Consider the following 24642-nt stretch of genomic DNA (forward strand, 5'->3'; position numbering starts at 1 on the left):
ATGGAAAGTGAAACGATTGTCGTGAAACGTGTTACTATAGCCCTAGCCCCGGAGACCGCGCCGCCAGGCGCGGTCCTGGCGGCTTCCCCGCAGTTTCGCTTATGTTAGTTCCTAAGTATTCTGTGCGCTTGTGCAAGTGATTGTGAATTCTGTGAACATCGGTGAGCTGCATATAAGACATCATTTTGTGCATCACAAGCAATGAAATGCATCAAACAGTCGCCGATGATAGTCATTTAGGTTTCATCGACCCATGTAAGTATTCCTAGTAGTTTCTGTTGAAAAATTAAGGAAATATAGCGCCGCAAAGGCACCCGTTTGTTCAACATGAAGATCTTTTATGGGAGCACGGCGCAGCCGCCACACGCAGTGGCGGCTGTCGCAGTTACTATAGCCCGCGATTAGCCCTTACTCCAGCCGATAGACTGCAAGTAGTAAATGGTACGTAGTGTCATAGGCCGAATTGACACACGCACTCACGCACTGCACCAATCAGTGTTCACGCGACTGCCCGAGACTGACGTCGGCCTCAAACTTTTCTGCACACAAGTATGTTTTGCTCGATAACACCGAAACCTCGTAAGTGAGATTTTTATTCTTGTCGCGTACACCCTGGCACAATGTACTTCTTTCAAGTATAAAAATTTGTTTTTGTTTTGCGTTCATTGAAGAGCGTCTGATTTGAAATTTGAATGAAACATCTATCTTTCTTTTGCCTTTTATTGCGTTTCTGGTTTGGGCAGGTCGAGATGACTCCAATTAGGGTCTGTAGTATACATGGCCGGCGCAACCGTGGGGGCCGTGGGGGCTCGGGCCCCCACACTTTTTGTGCATCATACAAAGGAATACGTCATCACTTTTGGCCCCCACACTTTTTTTAACCCGGAAGTATGTAAGTGGCACTAAAGTAGAAATAGACAGAGATCTTGAAGTACGGCGGTGGTAAGGTTACGTTTTTTTTTTTTTTTTTTTTTCTTGTCAGCTGAAGAAACCCGGAAGTGGACGGGGAGAGATGACCTGAGGACCTTTTGTTGTTGTTGTTGTTGTTGTTGTTGTTTTGTTTTTTTTTTTGCTTGTTAGCTCATGAAACCCGGAAGTGGGCCCCCACACTTTTGAAAACGCTGCGCCGGCCCTGATATTAATAATATTAATAATGATAATAATAATAATAATAATAATAATAATGATAATAATAATAATAATAATAATAATAATAATAATGATAATAATAATAATAATGATAATAATAATAATAATAATAATAATAATGATAATAATAATAATAATAATAATAATAATAATAATAGTGGCTACTTGTTTAGCGCACAGGTCTACTTTTCAGTGCTCATGGCTCTTCAAAAATGAAAAGATATGTATACAGTGCATATATAGATGTTCAAACATGTCAGCAAAGAAGAAAATGGCAAACAAAAAACAAATATATACCAAAAAAAGAATACAAGATATACTAATTAAAAATACAATATTGTTCATGACATACAGCAATTACAGTCCTCAGTGCGAGAGGAACAGATAAGTTTTAAGTTTGGATTTGAATGACCCTGCCCGTAGATGAACTGAATAGTAACTGATTCCACAATTTTGGTCCCATAACGGAGAAAGCACGATCACCCCATCCATGTTTTACTCTGGGTATTTCGAGTAACAATGTATATCTGATGATGAACGTAACCTTCGCGTCGACTGTATTTTTGAACAGAATTACTTATGTTATACGGGCCAGGGGAAAAGAATAAACTGAATGATGTGCTAATAAACAGAATCTTGAAAATAATCCTTTTTTCTACAGGTAACCAATGTAAGGAACGGAGAACTGGTGATATGGAATCAAACTTATCGGGCAGCAGAATTTTGCAACCCTTGAAGTTTTGTGACATCTTTTTTTCGGAAGATTACACAACAATGAATTCAAAAATCCAACCGAGAAAAAATCAAAGCAGGAATAAGTATCTCAGCTGCAGATTTATAGACAAATATTTCCTTATGAAACTTAAATTACGCAGCTGATATCGAACATTCCGCTGAATTTGAGTTACATGACTTTGAAATGACATTTCCTGATCAAATGATTATGACACTTAAATTACGGGTTGTAAGTTTTCGACGGAGTAATGCAAGTGCTACAGATGTTGACATGACAAGTCATGATTGATAATCAACTTTTCTTAACATATGCTTTGAGCCCCATAACAAAAACTCAGATTTATCATCATTCATAGTTTAAGGCCATTGGATGTAAGGCAGATTTTCAGGTCTTGCAAACATGCTTCGAGTTTTGCAATGGCGGATGACAATGAAGACACAGTGGGTTTAAAGTTGAGACAAATAAAGTTGTATCATCCGCATAACAATGATAACCGATACAATGCTTGCGAAATACTAATTTATAATTGGTTGCATATACAGAGAAAAAAAGCAGCGGGCCAACAACAGAACCCTGAGGTACACCAATCTTTGTCATAGTTAGGATCTCTTTGTTTCATCTTGTTTTATAGATATAATTTATCTCAGCCATTTCAAAAACGATTTTCATCAAATAAACTTTTGATTCCCCTTAGAATTGCATGCTCTTTGACATCTCAAGAGTGGTTTCTGAATATCTTGCAAAACGTTAAAAGTTAAATCCTCACCTCGACCAGAACTGTACACATCCAGTTAATTAGAAGTGATGCTGATGCCGATGATGCCGATGATGCTGATAATACTTACTTACTTGCTGCCCTTTATGCCATGAGCACGTCGGGCAGCAACAAAAGTCCGTCATTTCTGTCCATGGCCATCAGGCTCTGTCGTGTCCCCCAGGTGTGGTTCAGGTCCCTCATTTTCTCTCTCCACGTTCTTCTCCATTTGTTTTTGGGTCTCCCCCTCTTCCTCCGCCCTTCCGGAGTCCAGTTGAGTGCTGTCTTGGTAATGTCTGTCCTCGTTCTTTCCTGAGCACATGACCAATCCATCTCCAGCGCCTTCTTTGGATGATTGTGTCCATGCATTCCAACTGGCATTCAGTGTCATAAAGCTCTTCATTGATTTTGTACTTGGCCAAAGTAATATGCGATAAATTTTCCTCAGTGATTAAATGTTGTGAAAAACTGACAGTTTTTGAATGTCGCTCTTCGTCATCCTCCAGCATTGTGACCCATACAGGAGAGTTGAGAGAACACAACTTTGATCAAATTGTTAACTTGGTTTTGTGGTGCTGAACTGTTGAGATTTCCACTTACGGGATTCAAAGAGAATGCAGTCCTTGCTTTCATGCGGCTTTTGATGTCTACTCCTGCACCTCCATCATGATTGTGTTACCGTACTTCCAAGATAAGTGATTTCATTTGTTATTGGAAGACCTTCTCCATTAGCCTGTATGAGGGTTTTAAACATTGAGTGTCATTACTTCTGTTTTCCTGTGATTGATCTTAAAGCCAATTTTGTGTGCAAAGACAGCAGTAAGGTGGGATGTAGTTCTCCACCTGCATGTGCTGGTGAGTATGAGACACATAGAGCCAGCTCAGATCGTCTGCAAAGTCTAGGTCCTCAAGTGTCGAAAGGAGTGTCCACCTAATGCCTCCGTTTTCTGATCTGCAGTACTAGCTGCCTCATTATCCAATCAATGGCCAATCAATGCTGATGATAGCAACAATGATAAATAGTTGCAAACTTGCAATGATCAAAATAAATAGATAAGGCAAAATTATCACGAGCCCATGCAGGTGCAGAGCAAAGAGTATAGAATCTACGCTTTGGTACGCACAATTATCTGTTATATGCTGAAATGGTGCATGGTGAGGAAGAGGAGCTTGTCATTTTCGCAGAGAAAATGACCGGCTGATTGCGTGCAAAATACACAATATATAATCTTATACCCTTTTCATAAACTCATCCTCCAATTATCCGCCTAAGAATTATGCGGACTATCATAATGCGTTCACAAACTCTGAAAATTATCCGCACTTCTTTTTACGAGCGCCCGTCCTGAAAAAGGCGGATAATCGTCATGGTAACTGCACACGTCCCTCCTGTTACCGCACCCCGGCAATTATCCGCAAAACTTTGGATTTGCGTTCACAAACTCCAAATCTGGGGGGCGTTTCATCAACGAGTTCGTCGGAGGTTTTCACCGACAAATTTGCTATCAGCAGCCAATCAGACGCTATAGATTTCAGTAGCTTTTAACAGTTGTCAGTGTAAATCACTGACAAAAAGTTTCATGACACGGTCCCTGGTCCCGATGCTGTTATTATGCGGATAATATAGAAGCGTCGAAAAAAAACAACGGATAATTCTTGCCCCGCTCCGATTTTACGACCAAATTATGCGGATATTGTCCGCATAATTGAGTTTATGAAAGGGGTATTACTCATCTTTCAGCACAGGACTATAGCATCAAACAGGTACATGTATTACGTGATCAGTTGACAAAAGTCACGCAACCACATTCCTATATCAGTTGCCATACTCGAGAACTGAAGCGTCATTCGTTCTTTCCAAGAACTGTATACAAGGATCGAGCTGGAATTCCCTGTCGTCAGAAATTGTTTCAGCGCCATCTAGGATCAGGGCGGTGGGAAGAGACGTCTGTTAAGGTCTTAAAGTGTAACCCGGTCTTAAAGTGTAACTCGGTGCCTAGGCTTCTGAAAATGTGTCTCACATATAGAGCGCCACCTGTGGTTTTGGATAAGTTTATAGGCCAGTTCTTTCTGTCGTCTGCTCACACACCATCCGTGGTTTTGAGTACGTTATCAGCCAGTTCTTTCCGTCTTCCACTCGCTTGCTATAAGAATTGCACTTTGAAAGTTTCGAAAATGAATTGCAGAGTATCGTTATTGTGGTGTTTATTCCTGTTTACATCGCTATTTGAGTGTCAGTGTCAACCACGTCCAGGCAGAAAATCAGATGATGATGGCGAAGAAAGGCTCGGCGAATGGCAAGAAGATGGACAGTCATTTGCGTGTCGAGGCAGTGGTGATGCTGGCATTCCAGCTGCAGTATTTCAAATCCAACCTACTCGGCGTTAGCATTCCAGACTCATTTTTTGTACTTGTTGTAGTAGTGTGTGATGATATAAAAAGCAATGGATTGTACATAGGACTATAATCATATCGATGATTGTTCAACTTGAGTTGTTTTCAGTTGCCAAATAACTTCTGTGACTTGGAAGTCATTCTGACTGGGACTGTAACAAGTCTCCCAATCTTGCCATTTCTGATGTATACATGCATGTATAATATGTTAATTACATTCAAGCTATTCCACTGCCAGTTGACCTATTCAGCATTCTGGTATTCCAAGCTGTAGTATTGTATTTGTTGTAGTAGTGTGTGACGGTATCTAAATAAACTAATAATCTGTACATATTCTATGATCGTCAAAATTTACAATGTAAGTTGCATTCAGTTGCCAAAGTATCCTCCATGAAAAGTTTTCTATTTAAACATTTGTTAAAATCTACTTTGGAGAGTCATTGTACCTGGGAGTGTGACAAGGTTTCAATCTTGCCATTTCTATAGTCATTTATTTCACGATTTCACGGGTATTTCAGCTTTTTATCAGCAAGTATTTGTTTATTCATATAATTCCTTTTTTATTTGATGCATTAGTGTGCAAAAATATTGTATGTAACTGTTCACTGTTACCATTAGACACAAGCAAATTCGGAATTTGTAATAGGCTGTTTTTTTTTTTTTTTTTTTTTTGCTCTTTTTGTTCTCAGTGTCTTAATAAATAATCGCGAAAGATATTTTCTCAGCTTTTGAGTAATCATAATGGAATCTTACACATTAGAGCCTTTGAGGGCAGATTTAGAAACATATAATATGCATTGCATTGTCGAAAAGGGCATTATCAGTGATGGCATATGACGCAATACTGTCGATGTGTAATTCAAAAGAATAGTGTGGTAATCCTCCCCTCCCAAACAATGCTCAGGAGGGGACTGAAATGGGCTCCATAACATACGTGTGTGCAATGTTTCCCTTGAACTATCAAAGTAGATTATTGCACACTGTAAAACGTACATATTGTCACTCTGAGGTGACCAACCTTATTTATGCATGATGCACGTCATGTCAAGATACATTTTAATATTGTATTGCTCGGAAAGGATTTGGTATACTGTGCAGTGTGTATAAGCGACTGTCAGCAGAATCACGTTATATTTTCAAAGCTTACCAACTCATTTATATCAGAACTTTTATATTTGCACAATTTGGTTTGGTAGCTAATCTATGTATAACTTGATATAATTATGTGAGTGCCTCGTGTCAGTGTGTTGTTAACGCGTGATGTGCGAGTGTCTTGTATGACTTTAAGCAGCAATTATTATGATACTTGTAGATGTTAAAACCTCTACAATATATACACTATAGTGTTTGATATACCAAGCAACTTTTCCTTATCAAAGTGACTTGTAAAATGTTTGTACACTTAATAATCACAATAGGGATGATCATATCTGTATGCAGGATATTTTGTGGGGTGTTTTCGAGAACAATCATGTGCAATAAACCGCACATTGCGTGGAGCAGACCAATATGTAGGCCTACACGTAAGGTCCTATGTGAGCAGTTCTTTTCATATCATTTATTGTTGTTTCTGTGTGGTACATGTATAATGTATCAACAAACACCTTCGAAAACATACTTATTTGTTCACCATTAATCATGGCTAATTTTGCAAATGAGAAATAAGGAAATCATCAAGAAAGAAAACAGAGATAAAATAAAAAGAAAAGTGAAAGCATGGGGAATGAAGTTTGCATTTTAAGATAAAATTGTGGATTTTACCATACAAGCAGTATAGATACCTCACCGATCAGAAAAAAAAAGAGAAAGACAATAAAAATGATGAAATCACTTTCCTTCGCTGCATCAGTGGCCACCATCTGGGGTTTCAAAGTGAAAAACCACAGAGGACCTTCCTCATCTTGGGGTGTAAAACAGTCAGGAATGTGCTATAGGCAAAAATTGAGCAAATAAAAGTCCACAAAAAAAGAGTTACAAGCCAGCAAAACCGTTACATTGTTTATGTAACAATACAGTGTTAGGTGTTGAATTACTCTGGGGATGCTACCTGCCATGTAAAGTAAAAATCTTTTCAAGAAGATGTCAACAATATGAACATTACGCCACCCTCCTCCTCCCCCGCCCCCATCCGACATAGCAAATAAAAGAAATCATTCATACATTCACCTTCTAATATAGCATTGCATCAGCTCTGTTACTTCTGGTTCTGGAGAAGATTTGGGTGTATTTTGTTCAAACAGTCCCGTATGTTGAGGTCTTTGGATTTGGTGCCCCTTCAAACAAAGTGGGATTCCTTTACCCAGGGATGCTATCTCCCAAATTTAAGTTTAGTTGAGATGTATATGTCATAATTATATTTTTCAAGAAGATGCTGGAAATGTGAAAATTCCAACTCCCCTTACCATGGACAAGCCTGGATACCGCCATAATCTAACATGAAGCTTCTAACTTAACTATACTATTTGCCTAGCTCTATCATTTGGTTCTTATTATTGAAGAAGGTATACAAAAAAAAATCATAGTTTCTTATGTAATTATTTGCACATTAATTTTGGTAATGCAATATAGTTTGATAATAGAATTATTGTGCACATTCATTCTTTTTTTTTCTTTTAAATCATGTACATAGTAATCTCATATTTTCTGAGATTTCGCTGAACGCTGAAAATGATTATGATTCATAATTTATAGCAAAATATGTTGAAGAAATATTAATAAATCTTACAAAATAAGAAATACATTATGAAAAAATCGTAGTTGTTCTATTTATCGTTGATTTTGCTCTTTTTTCTTCATTTTGTTCTTTTTCTTTTAATGTATCAAACCTATAGCTCATGTCTGCATCCCCCTTCCTATTATATTCTGAAGTACAGGCATCTTGTCCTAATATTGTCCGTGCTCGTATGTCTCGAGATGTGATGTGCTGCGTTGTATAGTAACTATTTTCATTCCTTAGTTCTTTGTGAAAAAAGAAGAAGTTTGTTTCCTTTCTTTTCCTCTCTCCAGTTGCCCTCTATATAATCTATTTCTTTAGAAAGGTTATACTCTGAGGAGTACATGTCAAGCTATTGCTTTCTAGTGAAACCCTACGTTCTTCAGTACGTGTTATTAATCTGTTTAAATAGTTTGACATGAATTTTGTTATTTCGTTGGTGACAAGGTAAGGTAGCACTGGCGTAGCCAGGGGGGGGCGATGGGGGCGGTCGCCCCCCCCCCCCCTAAGATTTGGACCGGGGATTTGGGAGGCGGAAAAAAAAATGCGTGTATACTGTATGCATGCACATGAAGCGGGTCTCCTTTGCAACCTTTCATCAAATAAGATATTTTTTTGAATATTTCACTCAAAGTGTGCACCAGATCGTTGAATTTCAATTCAAAATATGCAAAATCTCTCGTGCTTGGGAGGGGGTATCCCCCTCCCAAACCCTCCCCCTCTGTGCCTCTTTCCCTAGCTTAGTACACTTTTTAGATTTACACAAAAATTATGAATAATTCTGAGTGCACAAGACTTATCACATACCTTCCAAAAACTCAAGGTTCCCTCATGTATAAGGGGAATTTCCCCTTTTAATCGACCCTTTCCTCCCTCAGTCCCCTCCCCCCATCAGTTTTTTTTTTTTTTTTGATTTCCCAAATGTTGATTCCATCAAATATGCGTATACGAGATATCTCAATTTCAACCTTAAAAAGGCAAAAGCTCCATCGGAAGGGAAAGGTGGAGATAACACTCGGCCACGCCTTCTCCCTGCTCACCCGCCCCTCCCCCCCCCCTTCCGCCATGCATATAAGTAGACTGTGGCTATACCCAGATCGCTTTATTTCAATTCTAAAAACGCAAAAGCTCCGCGAGCGGGAGGCGGAATTCCCCTTCCCCTAAGCTCTACCTCACTAGACTTTATACACTGACACACAGATGGTGCACATTCGGAATAAGAGCTAAATTCCGTGATTTTAACACTTCGATGAAAAAGTATTGCACCAAAAATTTGCACCAGATCGCTGAATTTCAGGTCTGAAAACGCAAAATCCCCTTCGTGTGGGAGGGGATATGCCCCTATCTACAACCTCGTGTGCATGCTTTTTCTGTTTGATTGCTGAACAGACAGCGTTCATGATATTCAGTGTAAGAATTAATACAAGAAGGGTATTTAGATATAGGCAAATTGTTCAATAATAATCTACACTAAAATATACTGCAACCTCAAACAAGTGGGACTGCTTCAACTCGTTAAAACACGCAAAAACATGCATCAAATTGCACCATTTTGCAACATCAATATGCAAAAAGTTCTCACCGTGGGAGGGGGGACACCCCCCTCCCACACCCTCCCCCTCCCCCTTCGCTCGCTCCGCTCGCTCGGGTTCAGTCGCTTTCATGATATTCAGTGAAAAGAATTCATACAAGAAGATTATTAAAAAATGATACCATTTTATATGCAAATTGTTCAATAATAATCTACATCAAAATATACTGCTACCTTACACTAATGTTACTGTTTCACGTCGATAAAACGCGCAAAAACATGCATCAAATTGCACCATTTGCAACATCAAAATGCAAAAAGTTCTCACCGTGGGAGGGGGGACACCCCCTCCCACACCCTCCCCTCTCCCTTCGCTCGCTGCGCTTGCTCGGGTTCAGTCGCGTTCATGATATTCAGTGAAAAGAATTAATACAAGAAGTGTATTTAAATCATACCATATTATAGGCAAATTGTTCAATGACAATCTACATCAAAATATACTGCTGCCTTACACTAAAGTTACTGTTTCACGTCGATAAAACGCGCAAAAACATGCATCAAATTGCACCATTGCAACATCAAAATGCAAAAAGTTCTCACCGTGGGAGGGGGGACACCCCCTCCCACACCCTCCCCCTCCCCCTTCGCTCGCTCCGCTCGCTCGGGTTCAGTCGCGTTCATGATATTCAGTGAAAAGAATTAATACAAGAAGATTATTCAAATTGATACCATCTTATATGCAAATTTTTCAATAATAATCTACATCAAAATATACTGCAACCTTAAACAAGTGGGACTGTTTCAACTCGTTAAAACACGCAAAAACATTCATCAAGTTGCACCATTTGCAACATCAAAATGCAAAAAGTTCTCACCGTGGGAGGGGGTACACCCCCTCCCACACCCTCCCCCTCCTCCTTCGCTCGCTCCTCTCGCTCGGGTTCAGTCGCGTTCATGATATTCAGTGAAAAGAATTAATACAAGAAGATTATTTTAATGATACCATTTTATAGGCAAATTGTTCAATAATAATCTACATCAAAATATACTGCTACCTTACACTAATGTTACTGTTTCACGTCGATAAAACGCGCAAAAACATGCATCAAATTGCACCATTTGCAACATCAAAATGCAAAAAGTTCTCACCGTGGGAGGGGGGACACCCCCTCCCACACCCTCCCCTCCCCCTCGCTCGCTCCGCTTACTCGGGTTCAGTCGCGTTCATGATATTCAGTGAAAAGAATTAATACAGAAGTGTATTTAAATTATACCATTTTATAGGCAAATTGTTCAATAATAATCTACATCAAAATAAACTGCTACCTTAAACAAGTGGGACTGTTTCACGTCGATAAAACGCGCAAAAGAATGCATCAAATTGCACCATTTACAACATCAAAATGCAAAAAGTTCTTACCGTGGGAGGGGGGACACCCCCCTCCCACACCCTCCCCCCCCCCCCCCCCCCCTCTCGCTCGCTCCGCTCGCTCGGGCTCGGTCGCTTCGCTCCCTCGCAGACTAACCGCCCCCCCTAAGATGAAATCCTGGCTACGCCGTTGTAAGGTAGTTTGTATTCTTTAAAGATTTCATTTATATCATGTTGAAGAACAAGTGAATTCAATTGAATTGAATTGAAATGAACGTGCTTGATGATGACAAATGTATTATTTATCATGATATACCGCTAATTTGCAGGCACACACCCTTGTTGGTCGTAAATGAGTCTGCACCACAGGACCACTGGCACTGAGCCTCTCTCCCATGGGAGATTGGCACAACGAAATGTGTGCTCGACCGCTGCATACGCATCGCTCTGACACATTTTCAGAAGCCTAGGCATCGAGTTACACTTTAAGACCGGGTTACACTTTAAGACCGTAACAGACGTCTCTTTCCACCTTCCTGGTAGGATCATTCCGTAACCGACTAACGGTTGATCACAGTGTATGGCTAGTTATTTTCCTCGAATTTGTTATGTACTTGTAAATACATGTATCTGTAAATAAACTGTATAAATGTCTGCAAGAATCTTCAGCCTCTTGAAGGAGGCAGACTTATAGGTGATGGCTAGCTAGCTGATCTGTGGGAATCAGTGGGAATTATGCTGGGGGATGATTGTTCCAATCCTTGTGGGAGAAGGGCCTACATCATACATGTATATCTATATATATATATATATATATATATATATTCAGTTACTAGCCATCCCCTTTAATCAGAAGAAGAAGAAGGAGAAGAAGAAGGAAAAGAAAAAGAAGAAGAAAAAGATAGAAGAAGAAACTGATTCTCTTCATCTTTGCTGTGGGACCTCCTCATCATTCAGAACCCTAATGACGTCATCATTTCCCCAACACGCGCGACGCATGTCTGTTGTTCAGCACCTCTTTGGGTGTTCAGCTAGGATCCTAGCTAGGATGATCGTACACGTACACCGCGTGCGTGGGGATCTTCCATACAGATCTCTTCAGAGCATGATGACATGCGATATACTAGTAAAGCACATACATAAAATACGTACCCGTACGCGCACACAATCACACGAGGCCGCCGCCAAGGAGAACGGGAAAGAGAAGACCGACCTTTCTTCGCATATTTCGACGAAATTTTCCTGTTCTTGCGCTTTTTTTCCGACCAGTGAGTTTATGAACTGTATGGTAATTGATTTGTGTTTTTGCGGTATAGAATATTGACGTGGCTGGCACTATATTCTCGGAACAGTATCATGAAAGTTTTCGGTATTGTTGGTCGTTTCACACGGTAATAAATTACACAGCAGCATACGCAGCAAGCATGCAGCAGCAGCAGCATGCAAGCGCCACAATGCAACACACACAGCGTGCTGTTTTGTCGTGGCCATTTTTTTGCACACTGACCCATTTCTGTTCATGACGATTGGGTTGCACAAGGCCGCGCCGGTGGCTGAGATGAGCTGAGCTGAAGAGAAAATACCACATGCTGACTTCCTCATGATCATGTTCAAGCAAAGAGAACTTAGGCTATAATATGTCTTGTAATTTGAAAGTGTATGTTGACTTTATAGCTGACAGTGTGATTATGATTGGTTGTATTTAATAAAGATGATATAAAGTTTTGGTACCTCAAAAGTTTCCCCCGAGTTTCCTTCCAGCTTTTTTTACTTCCTACTCTTAAGTCTTACAATAGTTTGAGTTTCAGGTTAAAGTACCTTTCATATAACTAACACTGTGAGACTTACTCGGCACAAAGTGCTCTCATGTCTTAGTAATCATACAATAATGGTTTCGTACCAGAGCAGAGCGGGCTCTGAAAAATTCGAATGAGCCGTTAGTTTGACTCGATGCGGTACTGCGATAATTATTATACACGTATTGTACAAAACCATTATTGAATGATTACTAAGACATGAGAGCACTTTGGGGCGAGTAAGTCTCACAGTGTTAGTGTTATTTAATACCTGTTGGTTGTATGAAAGATACTTTCACCTGAAACACAAACTAAGACAAGGAAACTCAGAGAAATTTTTGAGGTACCAAAACTTAATATTATCTTTAAGTTATAAATACATGTGTACCATACATGGTAGTGATGAAATTGGTGGGTAAAAATATATGTGGTGTGGAGAAAATACTGATCGGTAGGCCCTACTGTAGAAGTGGAAATTTCTGTGGTTTTGATTTTTTTTTTTTTTTTTTTTTTTGCATTTTGCGCAACCAGAAGCTAGCGTGAAAATAATGTGAAAGCATGCGAAATATTTTTGCATGCCATATCATGTTCCAGCTGTTGATGTCTTGATTCTGGGGGATTAAAAACATGCGGAACTGTACTCTTCTTAGTCGGCCAAGTGCAGAAAAATTAGTTGCGAGAAAATATCCACTTTTACAGTAGATCTACTACAAGTCTAGCGCACATACACATAGATAGTGACAGTGTAGAAACTAGAATCCACTTGTTGGATGATCAAGATTCGAGAGGCTTGTAAAAGACAGAATTATTGAATGATGGTCTAAATTAGTAAATATGTAAATGTTGCCCAGAGACAGTGTACATATACATGTGTTATTAAATTACCAATTCTAAATTTAATCATTTTATGCCATTCTGAATTATTGTTGTTCAAAGGTGACATTTAACAGTTTTTAAAGCTGAAAAAGCATTTGTCCCTCATGTGGGAGGGTTATGACTATATTTTATCTTGCTGTATATACTTGTTACAAGTAGAGGAAACAATTGGTCTTTCTGCCATCAATTTCAGATACTCGTATCATGGCCTACGGGGGTTAGGATTGTCGGACTCGTGTATGGCCAAAAATTTATTTTGCTACACGCTTCGCCTTACATGTCACCATTGAATGGGGGACTGAAATGACACCACAGTCCACATAAAGTACCTACAACTGAAAATTATATTAATTTAGTTGTAAACATCACAAATAATTTCAGTGATTGATTGTTTGAGATATATGATGAAAAGTACCTAAAATTCATTCTGTGTTTTGTACAAATAGAAGTACACAGTATATGCAACTTGCAAAGTGGAGAAGGCTGAAGTGATACTAATCTTTGCCATAAAAATATGAAATAGATTTACATCAGAATGAATGAGGGTGCTTACATACTACAATGTATTTGGGCATTGGGGGAACTCTAACAACATGTACATTGTCTTCATGTGCAAATTGTCTTGTATTCACTAAATAATTGGTATCTCATTACATTAATTTGATTTGATATGAATCTGTTGACAATTCCACAATAAACTAACATACATGCAATTAATGTGTCTGCTTTCATTTGTAGTTGTCGAAGTTGTCATGAAATCTAATCTTTTTCTTTTTTGTTTTTTATGCATTTTTCAGAGTGGTGGTTTTTTGAATTTTCAAAGACCTAGAATTTTGAAAGGCTGCTACCATTTTTCTTGTGGTAAGTACTTTTTGATTTTTTCCCCTCCAAGATTGTTGTACATGGGATTTGTTTTTATCAAAATGACATCTTATAGCTACTTGTTCATATACTAGGACACTGTATGGTGTGCTGGTTAAATGTTGAATGTTGATTAAATGCTGGCTCCCTTCATTTTTACTTTTGATTAGGGGAGCTGTTTTTTAGTACTTTATATTTTCGATTTTTTTTCAAATGGCAAATGTGTTAGATATCCCTTGTTAAAAGTTTTGTAACTACATGTATTGTGTGCCAAGGTTTCAAGTTATAATGTACATACATTGTATGTCATATAAAGACAGACCACACAAGTTATGTTGGTACATTGTAGCCAGTATCAAGGAGGCAAGTGGGTACTTAAGACAATTACCCGGTATTCCAAATGAACTACTCGGTGATATAAGATGCATGCCTCAAGTTCATGGAAAGGGAAAAGAAGATGGAAGCTGGTGCCCGAACTGTGATTCCCCCCCCCCCCCCCATTATGATAAACAAACTATTTGAACAGTTTTGATAATACATACATACATGGACTTAGCTGAATCTACCTCATTTTGGCATGACATCTGTACTGATATATTTTTTTGTAACTATTACAAAAGTATTTTTGTTGTATCTGTTTGAACTAAATCAAATTTAGGGGATTCTCCTATCTTATATTTAGAAGAGGTTGATAGGCTAAAGTATTCTATAATGAAATTTGGCATCTTTAGAAGATAGGTCTCTCTTTTTAGTAGAAATCATGGAATTGCTGAAAGCTAGTTATCAATGGCATTATTCAAATTAACGGATTTGCTTCTACAAAGCATTTTTTGATGTAACTTGTTTGGTGGCTGAACTTGTGTAGTTGCTCAAATCACTTGTATGTGTGTGGTGTATCTGTGTGTGCCTGTGCACATGTAGTTTGTTTTGCAGTGTACATGCAGGGGTGGATCCAGGAATTCAGTAAAGGGGAGGCGCCTTTACAAAATCAAAGGGGGGGGCGCACACCCCCTTTTTTGTTGTTTTTATTTCTTTTGTTGGAACAAAAATAAAGAGGCGGCGTGCGTCCTTCCTCTGGTTTCACCACTGTACATGTATAGGGCCTATGTAGGCCTACCTGCTTTAAATAGCAGGCTAAACCCAAGACAGTAAGGAGAAAGGGGGGGGGGGCAAATCTGTCCATATGATGGGGCAATTTCAACTTCTGATTAATGTGCATTTTAAAGAAGAGAGTCCAAAATACACTTCCCAATGTATTTTGGTAAATATTGGATGGAACACCTGCTGGTAACATGGAATGGTATGGTGTGTAATCTGTGCTGGTTACGAGATTAGCTTGTTTTATGCGCTGACCCTTTGTCCTACTCTGTCTTTTGTCATACAGTGCACTCTTGTTACAACGAACATGGTCATAACGAAATTTCGTTATAATGAAGTAAACCTTCTGGTCCCAAAATTATCACCATTAAAGTCTATGGTATAAAATTGGCTTATAACGAACACGGTTATTGCGAAATTTCCGTTTAACGAAGTCTTTTCCTAGCGCCACAGACAAGGACAAACAAAAGAAATGTGCTCCGTTATAACAAAATGCGAATTGCTTTGGAAAATACGTAGCAGAACAGGCATATAATAGCGTCTCTGCATGGGTGAACGCTTCACACCACTGTGTGTTCGCTCCTTGTGTCACGCACAGTTTCTGAGGGGAACTTGCGTTTATCATTGTAATACAGTTATCCCATCACATTTCACATAGCTTTCCAGTGTATGATGAGTATTCAGCAAGCAGAATATGACATATATACATGGTTTCCTTGTTTTCGTTATAAATTGTATTTGTTTGGTTATAACGAAATTTCGTTATAACGAAAGAAAACTGCCGGTCCCAAGCATTTCGTTAAAACGGGAGTGCACTGTACCATAGGATTGCAATAGAAATGAAGAAAAAAACTTCTCTAGTAAGTAAGCAAATGCAAGTATGTGCGAGTCTGTTTGTGTATGTGTTATGGAACAATACATGTGCACAATATGTATGCCGATGTCTGTATGTTTGCAAAATACAACATTTGTGCTGTGCATTGTCAGCGATGATTTTATTATTTTTTACTGTGTGTGCTTGTCACATTTTTTTTTTTCACATTTGTGGCAAGAGGAAGAGGAGATGCAGAGGAGGGAGCATTTTTAATTTTTTTTTTTTGCCCCAATCTTTTTTTTTTTTCCTGAACATAGCTTTTTGACCCCCAAACTTCCAAACAAACTCCGCCAAGATGAGCAGACATCACTATCAGGGCTCTGTAGGAAACTATGTCGGTCTCGGTTACGCGCCGTCCAACTTTGCTATCAGTAACAACACCAACAACAGTGATCCGGCGTCAAGGGCATCGCGGTTGTTTGTGGGGAATCTGAACCCACGGGAGGTGACGGAGCGCATGCAATTGTACAACTTGTTCTGCAAGTATGGACACATCTCGGCCATTTCACTACACAAGGGATACGGCTTTGTACAGTTTACCAATGAGATGGATGCTAGGGCAGCTGTTGCTGGAGAGGATGGCAACCTAGTTGGAACGCAGAAACTTGGTAACATCCAAATCCTTACATTTTTTTTTTCCTTTCTTTTTTTTTGGGGGGGGGGATTGTTGTAATAGATGGAGAAGTCTGCGTCAATTCCTGGAATAGGCTAGGTCAGATAAAAGATATCACATGGTACTTACTTTGTATTTTCCCCCATATCTCAGCCCCCCCCCCCCCCCCCCCCCCCGAAGAAAAAACCAAAAAACAACAAAACATGTAATAATGATAATGAGTGGAAATACTGGGAATGTCAAATGTATTACCAAAAACTGTAAACCTCTTGATAAAAAAAAAAACATTGCTTTCTGGCATTATGGCATTAAATCAATATATAGGTTTACAACTTCTGGGTAGTTTAGATTGGGCATGGATGAAGGGGACCCGAGGTAAAGAATGAAAAACATACATCGACTAGGCTGACGTGCCAGATAATACCCAGTCTCCACTGATGAGTATAATTACATGTATTTACAAACTAGGTTTCAAGAAAAATTAAAATTGTCCTCTTGTGACATGTTGAATTTATTTGTCCATAGTTTACCTTGGAAGGGGTCCCTACCATGTGTCCGTGATTTCTTTGTTTTTATATTTGTATGTTTTTGTTTGCAGTCTCGGCATAAATTGAACTATGTTTTGCATGTGATGACATGGATTTGCTCTACTTCTTACTTTTTTTCTCTTTTTTTTTTTTTCTTCAGATTTGTGTATTTCAACAGAACGGAACAAGACTGGCTTCAAGAGGGGGTCATAGTAAGTATTGTTACACTGATATAGAACCCATCACATACAGACACACACAGAAAAAATTTGCTGAACATTGATTTTGATCAGGTATGCAGGCTGAGGGGCAGTCATGCATGCAAGAGATTACACATACTGAAAGGACTCAGTTTCTAATGGCCAAACATCCTTCTAATTTACTTATTGGGTCTAGATAGAGGTACCAACAGCATCAAATTTGAATGATTTTTAGCTCACCTTAAGTGAGCTATTGCGATCGCTCTTCGTTCATGATGGATTTTCACCAAACTTGGCAGTTAGCATCTGTAGGATGTTGTGATCTCAATTTTTTTTTTTTAATGGGCACCATGCCCCACCCAGCCCCCCCCCCCCCCCCCCCCCCCAAATAGAAAAGAATTAAGGTATCTTTGAAAACCTTCTTCTCTGGAATCAGAAGTGATAGAGCTAAGTTATGACTGAGTTAGTACATTGATGACTGTATTACCCTTGCAGGCAGGGGGAGGGGTGGGGATGTCCACATTTGGGCCTAAATTGTACATTTTCACTTTCTTGAAAACCTCATGATGGATGTTCACCAAACTTGGCAGGTAGCATTCCTATGGTGTGAGGATCTCAATTTGTTAAAATGGGTACCATGCTCCAGAGCCTCGATTCAGAAGTATATTGATATAACAACAAGACCAAATTGGTTAAAAATTCATTTATTATGACTGAGCTACTCATTTGGAAATGCTATCATAGCTTGATAAGCATATCTATGCCCTACAAACAAAATGACACCAAAAAGGTTTGCCACCTCAGGTGGTACCAATATCTGGCCTGGCCCATGAACTAATAGTCTCGTGCCCCTCATTTACTTTCTGAATTTAATTCAGCTAACTGCATCACAATATGATGACTCATTTTTAGTATCAAGTGTATGGTCATTCATGCTTGTTTGTGTGATTTTTCTCTTATCGTATTCTCAATCTCTACCGATCTCGGCAAATTACAAGAGGTATGTGGAAATTAAAAGGGCTGAAAAAGTATGGCTCTTCCATAAAATCGATGTACATCGATTGATAGGTACTTGATTGACGTACTTTGCATTTCTTTTGAAATAGCGACACTGACTTCGATGGAGGGTATGGTGCGAGTGCCCAGGCCAAGAAGAGGAGGTTCCAAGATAACACTTTGATGGACAAGAAGAGTGGTGATGGTAAGTATGCACAAAACATGTACATGCAATTGAGGTTTTCTCTAGCTCTTTTATTTCCTACCCATGCATTTCTATGACATGCCACATGCATTGTGCTCCTTTCCCTGTGGTTACATTACTAGAGTCACATTCATTGCTTTATGGATGGTCAAGTACAACAAATTAATTTAATCCAAACCCTGTGAATCCTGTTATCTCTCATAAGATCCTTCTGGTTAAAACACGTACGTTGTAGTAGTTTAGTTTAGTTCCCCAAGTTCAGTTAAAAAGATATAAATAGACAATCAAATCAAACATATAGACAGTACATATACAAACCAAAAATTATTTTGGGTAAGTACATAATCATAGTTAAAAAGTGTGTTTTGAAGATTGACATAACAATTAAGATAAATGGTGGAGGAAATCAGCAGTAGGCCATTGGCCTTTCGAGGCTGATCCCATGAACAAATTTACATTATTAAAGCTATATGTCATTACACACTGTGTCATTACACACTGTGTCATAAAACGTGAGTCACATTAGAAAAGAAACCGGATTTACAATGAATAAGGACAAGAAAAGATTATCCAAAAGGAAGGGACCCAGACGTACCAAAAACAACCATAAAGGAGTGGGACAAGTGGGCAAGAATTATGTTTAAGTGTAATTAAATAAACTCAATTTGTGCGTACAATATTCCATAAAAATCTGCATAGGGGCAAACAAAATAACATGTAACAATAGTGAGTACCGTCGAATATACTGTACAACTGTATAATCATGAATTTTAAAGGCATTATTTACCATTTCCAGATGAAACGAAAACCCAGCTTTAGTGCTTCAAAATAGTGCTAAAAATGTGTTTGGAATAGAAACAACCAATGTAAAAATTTGAGTCAGTATGATTAATGTTAAGATTGTTAAATATACAAAATGTGAACAATAGTTCTGATAAAAATATTTCTAGACTGAACCATATACAGTTATGGTTTATTGAGAAAAATAGTGATATATCCTTTCATTTTAGGCTTTATATTGCACAATTTGTACATGGTACTCTATGTTTTGTGATCCAACTGACCAACATATATGCATCAAATGTGATATCTCAAATATTTTTGAAGTCGCTACTCTCAAAGGTAAACTGTGCCTTTAACCTGATTCTACAGTGGGTATGTCGAGCAATAACGGGAGCCGCGCCTGGCCACTGAGGGCGCACCGCCGCGAGCAGAGCACCATGGGCGCGCGCTATTTCCAACCTGTACCACTCCGCATGCCCCACCCGAGGTGGCCCCCCTATGACCCCCACTACGGTGCCCACTACGGCGCCCACTACGGCGCCCACTACGGCGCACCTCGCATGCGCGCCAGGGTGAAGGTCACCGAACAGGCACCCCCAATGGAAAACACAGAACAACATGAATAAGCAAAATATCGGCCAGTGCACTGGATAGACAAAGTTCTATGAAGAATAAGCTTTAATCAACTGTAATTTAAGCTATCTTTTGAATGATAAAATGGTGGGGCGTAATTTCAAACTGGGGGTAACTTGAGTTCCTTATATTTGGGCCAGTATACCGTATTTACTTTCTTGACAGACTTAAGATGGTAATACACAAATTGTCAGAATTTTTTAGTTTTGTATAAAGTAACTTTGTTATTACAGATAAAATAATCTTTGTGACAACCACATAAAATATATTGATGGATAGGTACTAAACTTTGTCATGTGTTTTGTGAAGGAAAGCATATTTGTCATGTATGCTATGTATATTTTGCAAGCAAGGACTTGTAGGAGAACTTCATGAATGGTTGACTTTGTGATTGAGAATAAAGGTGATTGAATAAGAAATGGCAGCGTCCCCATTTAGGAGAAGAGTTGGCAACATCCCACTTTGGATATGACGGCCATACTGCATTTATGTTGCAGGAAGCAGTATGTCCTAACTCACAAAATTTGTTAGGAACTGTATACAGTATCAGTACAGTGCGTTGCTGAAAACGGGCGTGTGAATTTTTTGATTCTGTCGACATGATTTTTCAGTGCTGACTGGGTTGAAATATGTACAATTTTCCTTCCTTGGAGTGGCCATGTATTTTGTGAGTCTAAATTTTCACGAATCGAGACTTCCTGACGATTTAGCGAGTGGTTAATTTCACGATTATAGAGTCCTGCACTGAGCGGAGAAATATGTACGCGTAGGTCACATTCATATCAGGATCAGAGTCAATATTTTCGTGTGTTTTTAATTTTGCGAATGGCGGCTGATTCGTGAAATTAGCGAAAATAAAAAACGTCACGACATATTTGACATTATACAGTATTTGTTTTGCTTAGATTTCTATTGCCACACTCTAGAAATGAATTATTCTCGCGCTCTGATTCGTAACATTACCACTCTGTACGGAGTGGGCCCGTCTGAAAAAAAAAGAAAGAAGGAAAGTTTGTTAATCCAAAAACGACATCTTATTATCAGATTAACTAACCTTCGTAAAAAGAAACGTCTTTCCATTGTCAGACTAATTTAACTTTGGACCGAGATTTAAACCTTCGGCATAGCGAACCATAACAATGATTTGTTACAATTTTTTCATTGATATTTCGTGAAGCAGCATGCATTTCGGTAGTTTGAAACGTGTAAATGTAGTGATGTCATTTCCCTGCTAGTTCACACTAAGTTCGGTCACGGTGAAAGTTCTGTGTGATATCTTAGTTTTGCATATGAAATTAAAAAAAATAATGCAAGTCTTTCCAGCAATAACGCACTTCCGTAGATGCGTTTAAACGCAGTTTCTAGTTTTGTACGAAAACTGCAAGTCTTTTCTGCAACACTCTTGTGTTTAATATACAGCGTTGCGTGAGATTATTTTGATGGACTTCCATTGATTTTTTAGAGTTGCATTTAAACGCAATTGAGTTTTAGTTTCCTACAAATTTCTAGTCAGTATGATTATCAAATGCACCCTTTTTCAGTGTTCTGCGTGAGTTGATGGACTTGCTTGTGATTTTCAGAGTTGCGTTTGATTTTATATTTTGCATACGAAATAAAAAAAATAATGCAAGTCTTTTCAACAATAATGCACTTCCATAGATTTTTAGAGATGCATTTAAAAGCAGTTTTTCTTGTTTCGTACGAAAACTGCAAATCTCTGCAACACTCTTGCGTTTAACTACAGCATTTCGTGTGATTTGATAGACTTGCTTTTCAATTGATTTTGAGAGTTGCGTTTAAACGCAGTTCGTACAATTATTTTCTAGCTTCATATATGATTATCACATGGAAGTCATTTCAGCAACGCACTTGCGTTTAAATGCAAAGGTGCGTGTGATTTGATACACCTGCATTTGATTAGTTGCATTTACACTGTACATCAAGTTTCTAGAAACGGGCCCGGTTTCCAATACTGCTTCAGAATATTTAGCGTTAAGATATTCAGATTAACTAAAATGCCTAGATATCATGTTTGGAAAGTATATATCTACTAGGACCCAGGTGTTCGAAATGTGTCTGTTTTGTGAATAACAATCGAACCTCATCCCATTTTTGGATAAACAAAATCACCGGTAACAAACATTCCTGCAAGATGCGTGAACAACCATTTTTAATGATTAAATGCAGAGCGGAGAGGTTATATTATTTGACAAAATTGTGTACGTTACTAAGTGTAACCACACATAATATCTTTTTGACTTAGCTTAGAAGGCAAGTGTACATCCCAAGGTACAATGCATGTAATTGTAAGACTAAAAGCGAGAAAAAAAAATGTTCAAGAACAATTTTTCATTGCACGCTCATTGGACCATGCAGCTTTAGCTCCACGTTTGCATCGTAAGTTGCATCACGCTGACCCTCACCAAACGATACACACAGACACAAACACTCAGAAAGAAAGATGGAGAAAAGGGAGAAAATGAACTGCCTTGTATGCTCTCTCTATTCAGGCGTACAAGACGATGGATGCATGGCGCGAACGCCATCGTGCCATACACTAGCGAATGAGCGAGTAGAAATGTTGCGAATTGGAGCGGGAAAACAGTTGTTTTCAGAGAATGGCAATCAGAATCTAAGTGAAAGATTATGTCGACTTGAACAAGGGAATTAACACATATTTCAGCTCATTTGGCACTGAAAATCATGTCGATTTACGTGAGTTGTCGATTTATGAATGTCGACTAAGACGCGAAAATTTTCAAGGAATAACAAAGGCAAAAATGGGGACTTCTCTATCGTGTCGACTTAAGCGAGTTGTCTCAGACTGTGGGAGGGATATCACCTTGAAGTGTTTTCATTTGGAGATACATTGTATGTATTGAATAGAACACTTCATGGAAAAACTACTGAAATGCGTGATCCTTCTTTGCATTCCTTTTGAGGTGAGGAGAGACTAAGGGATCACCTGCGGCGTCTGTCCGTCCGTCCATCCGTCGTCTGTCCGTCCGTCCGTCCGTCGTCGTCGTCTGTAACGCTACAAAAACTTCAATAACTCTTTACTCTGGGCTTCAATTGCAATCAAACTTCGAAGGAAGAGAGGTCATTCAAAGTTTCACATTTTACCATACATGAGGTCACCTCAAGGTCAAAGCTCACAGGCAGGGGTCAATGAACTTTAGGGCCCAACGTTAAGTTTTTATGGCGCGTTTCTATTATGGGTCATAACTTTTGATCCATGACTCCATTTGTGACTTAACTTGGATGGTAGATGTCCCTTGGGGAGTGGATGGTCACCACAAGGTCAATGGTCACAAGCATGGGTCAATGAACTTTTAGAGCCCGATGTTAAGTTTTTATGGCACGTTTCTATTATGGATAATAATTTTTTATCAATAGGTCCGTTTGTGACCAAACATGGATGGTAGATGTCCCTTGGGGAGTGGATGGTCACCACAAGGTCAAAGGTCACAGGCAGGGGTCAACAAACTTTAAGGGCTCAATGTTATGTTTTTATGGCATGTTTCTTTTTTGCCGTAAATTTTTACTCTTTTATATCTCTTTATCTGTTATATCTCTTTTTTTATCTCTTATATCCCATTCACGTACAATTTCTTGTACGTGAATGGGCGAGACACATTATGGCACTTGCCTTGTTATCTTTGAATATTGCCCATCAATAACACATGGGGATGATATCATGGACATTGGACAATTTAAGAAACTAGTGAAGAATTCTCTCTTTCACACTCAAAGGACTTCTGTTAAATGCTATATTTTTTTTTTGCTTTTTCTTTAAATTTCCCGAAATCTCAATGTAGAACCCACAACATGGATCTGCTCATATTGTAAGCATGTTGAGGTCTCTGCGTGGGAGCTGATGAAGCACGCTGCAGCTGTCCATGGTACTCAGATCTACGACCTGAACGGAGCGAAAGCAGAAGGTGATGGTGCAGAATAAGCCCCCTTTTGCTCCGTACAGGGCACATCTTACACCAAAATTGGTATGGGAATGGTAGGGGGAGGGGGGAAGGGGGAAGGGGTTGGAGAAGTACATGACTTAACTAACCACAATGTTCTCATCACTGCAAACTCTTGCTTGCTTCAGTAGTATACAATTTTGTTGTTGATGAAACAATCATCACAATACTCTTTAAAGATTTGGGTCAGAATATTATTCCTTTGCTTCCTCTGAAAGAGTTAGATTTTGTATTGATAGGAGGGACTAGGGTATATTGTATGTGTGTCTCGTCTGGCTGGGGATTTTGTATTAATACGAGGGAGTTGGGTATATCGTAAGTGTGTTGTCTGGTTTGAGATCTAAGAAGCTATCTGGGTAACCATCACAACAGTTTTGGCACACACCATAGAGGAGTTAAAGATATTGCACTGCCGTTGCCACCATGTGATGTTTACTTCTCTCAGACATTGTGTTAATTTGCATTTACGTTTTCCATAGTTTGTGTGCTCAGTGAGCTGAAGTTGTAAGATCAGCAGTAACTTGGTATAATGTAAATTGGTCAACACTACTGTACCC

At 38.9% G+C, this 24642-nt stretch overlaps 1 protein-coding gene across 4 annotated transcripts; it reads left to right on the top strand.

Annotated features, from left to right (window-relative positions):
• Positions 1-88: 88 nt before the first annotated feature.
• Positions 89-24125, top strand: LOC139713679 (heterogeneous nuclear ribonucleoprotein C-like). Of its 4 annotated transcripts, none has more exons than XM_071625382.1 (6): positions 11820-11914; positions 14116-14179; positions 16409-16759; positions 17452-17503; positions 18598-18692; positions 23927-24125. In XM_071625382.1, the coding sequence occupies exons 3-6, from the start codon at positions 16447-16449 to the stop codon at positions 24064-24066; spliced, it is 600 nt and encodes a 199-aa protein (XP_071481483.1). In that variant the 5' UTR covers positions 11820-11914; positions 14116-14179; positions 16409-16446; the 3' UTR covers positions 24067-24125. The 4 variants fall into 4 exon arrangements, with proteins under 4 accessions (XP_071481482.1, XP_071481483.1, XP_071481480.1 ...); XM_071625379.1 differs by lacking the exon at positions 23927-24125 and adding an exon at positions 19845-23095; XM_071625380.1 differs by lacking the exon at positions 23927-24125 and adding an exon at positions 19845-23095 and having other exon boundaries at positions 11849-11934.
• Positions 24126-24642: the final 517 nt, after the last annotated feature.

The sequence above is a fragment of the Diadema antillarum genome, unplaced genomic scaffold (assembly GCF_040938485.1).
Source record: "Diadema antillarum isolate AM-2024a unplaced genomic scaffold, OU_Dant_1.0 seq00002031_RagTag, whole genome shotgun sequence".
Taxonomy (NCBI): domain Eukaryota; kingdom Metazoa; phylum Echinodermata; class Echinoidea; order Diadematoida; family Diadematidae; genus Diadema; species Diadema antillarum.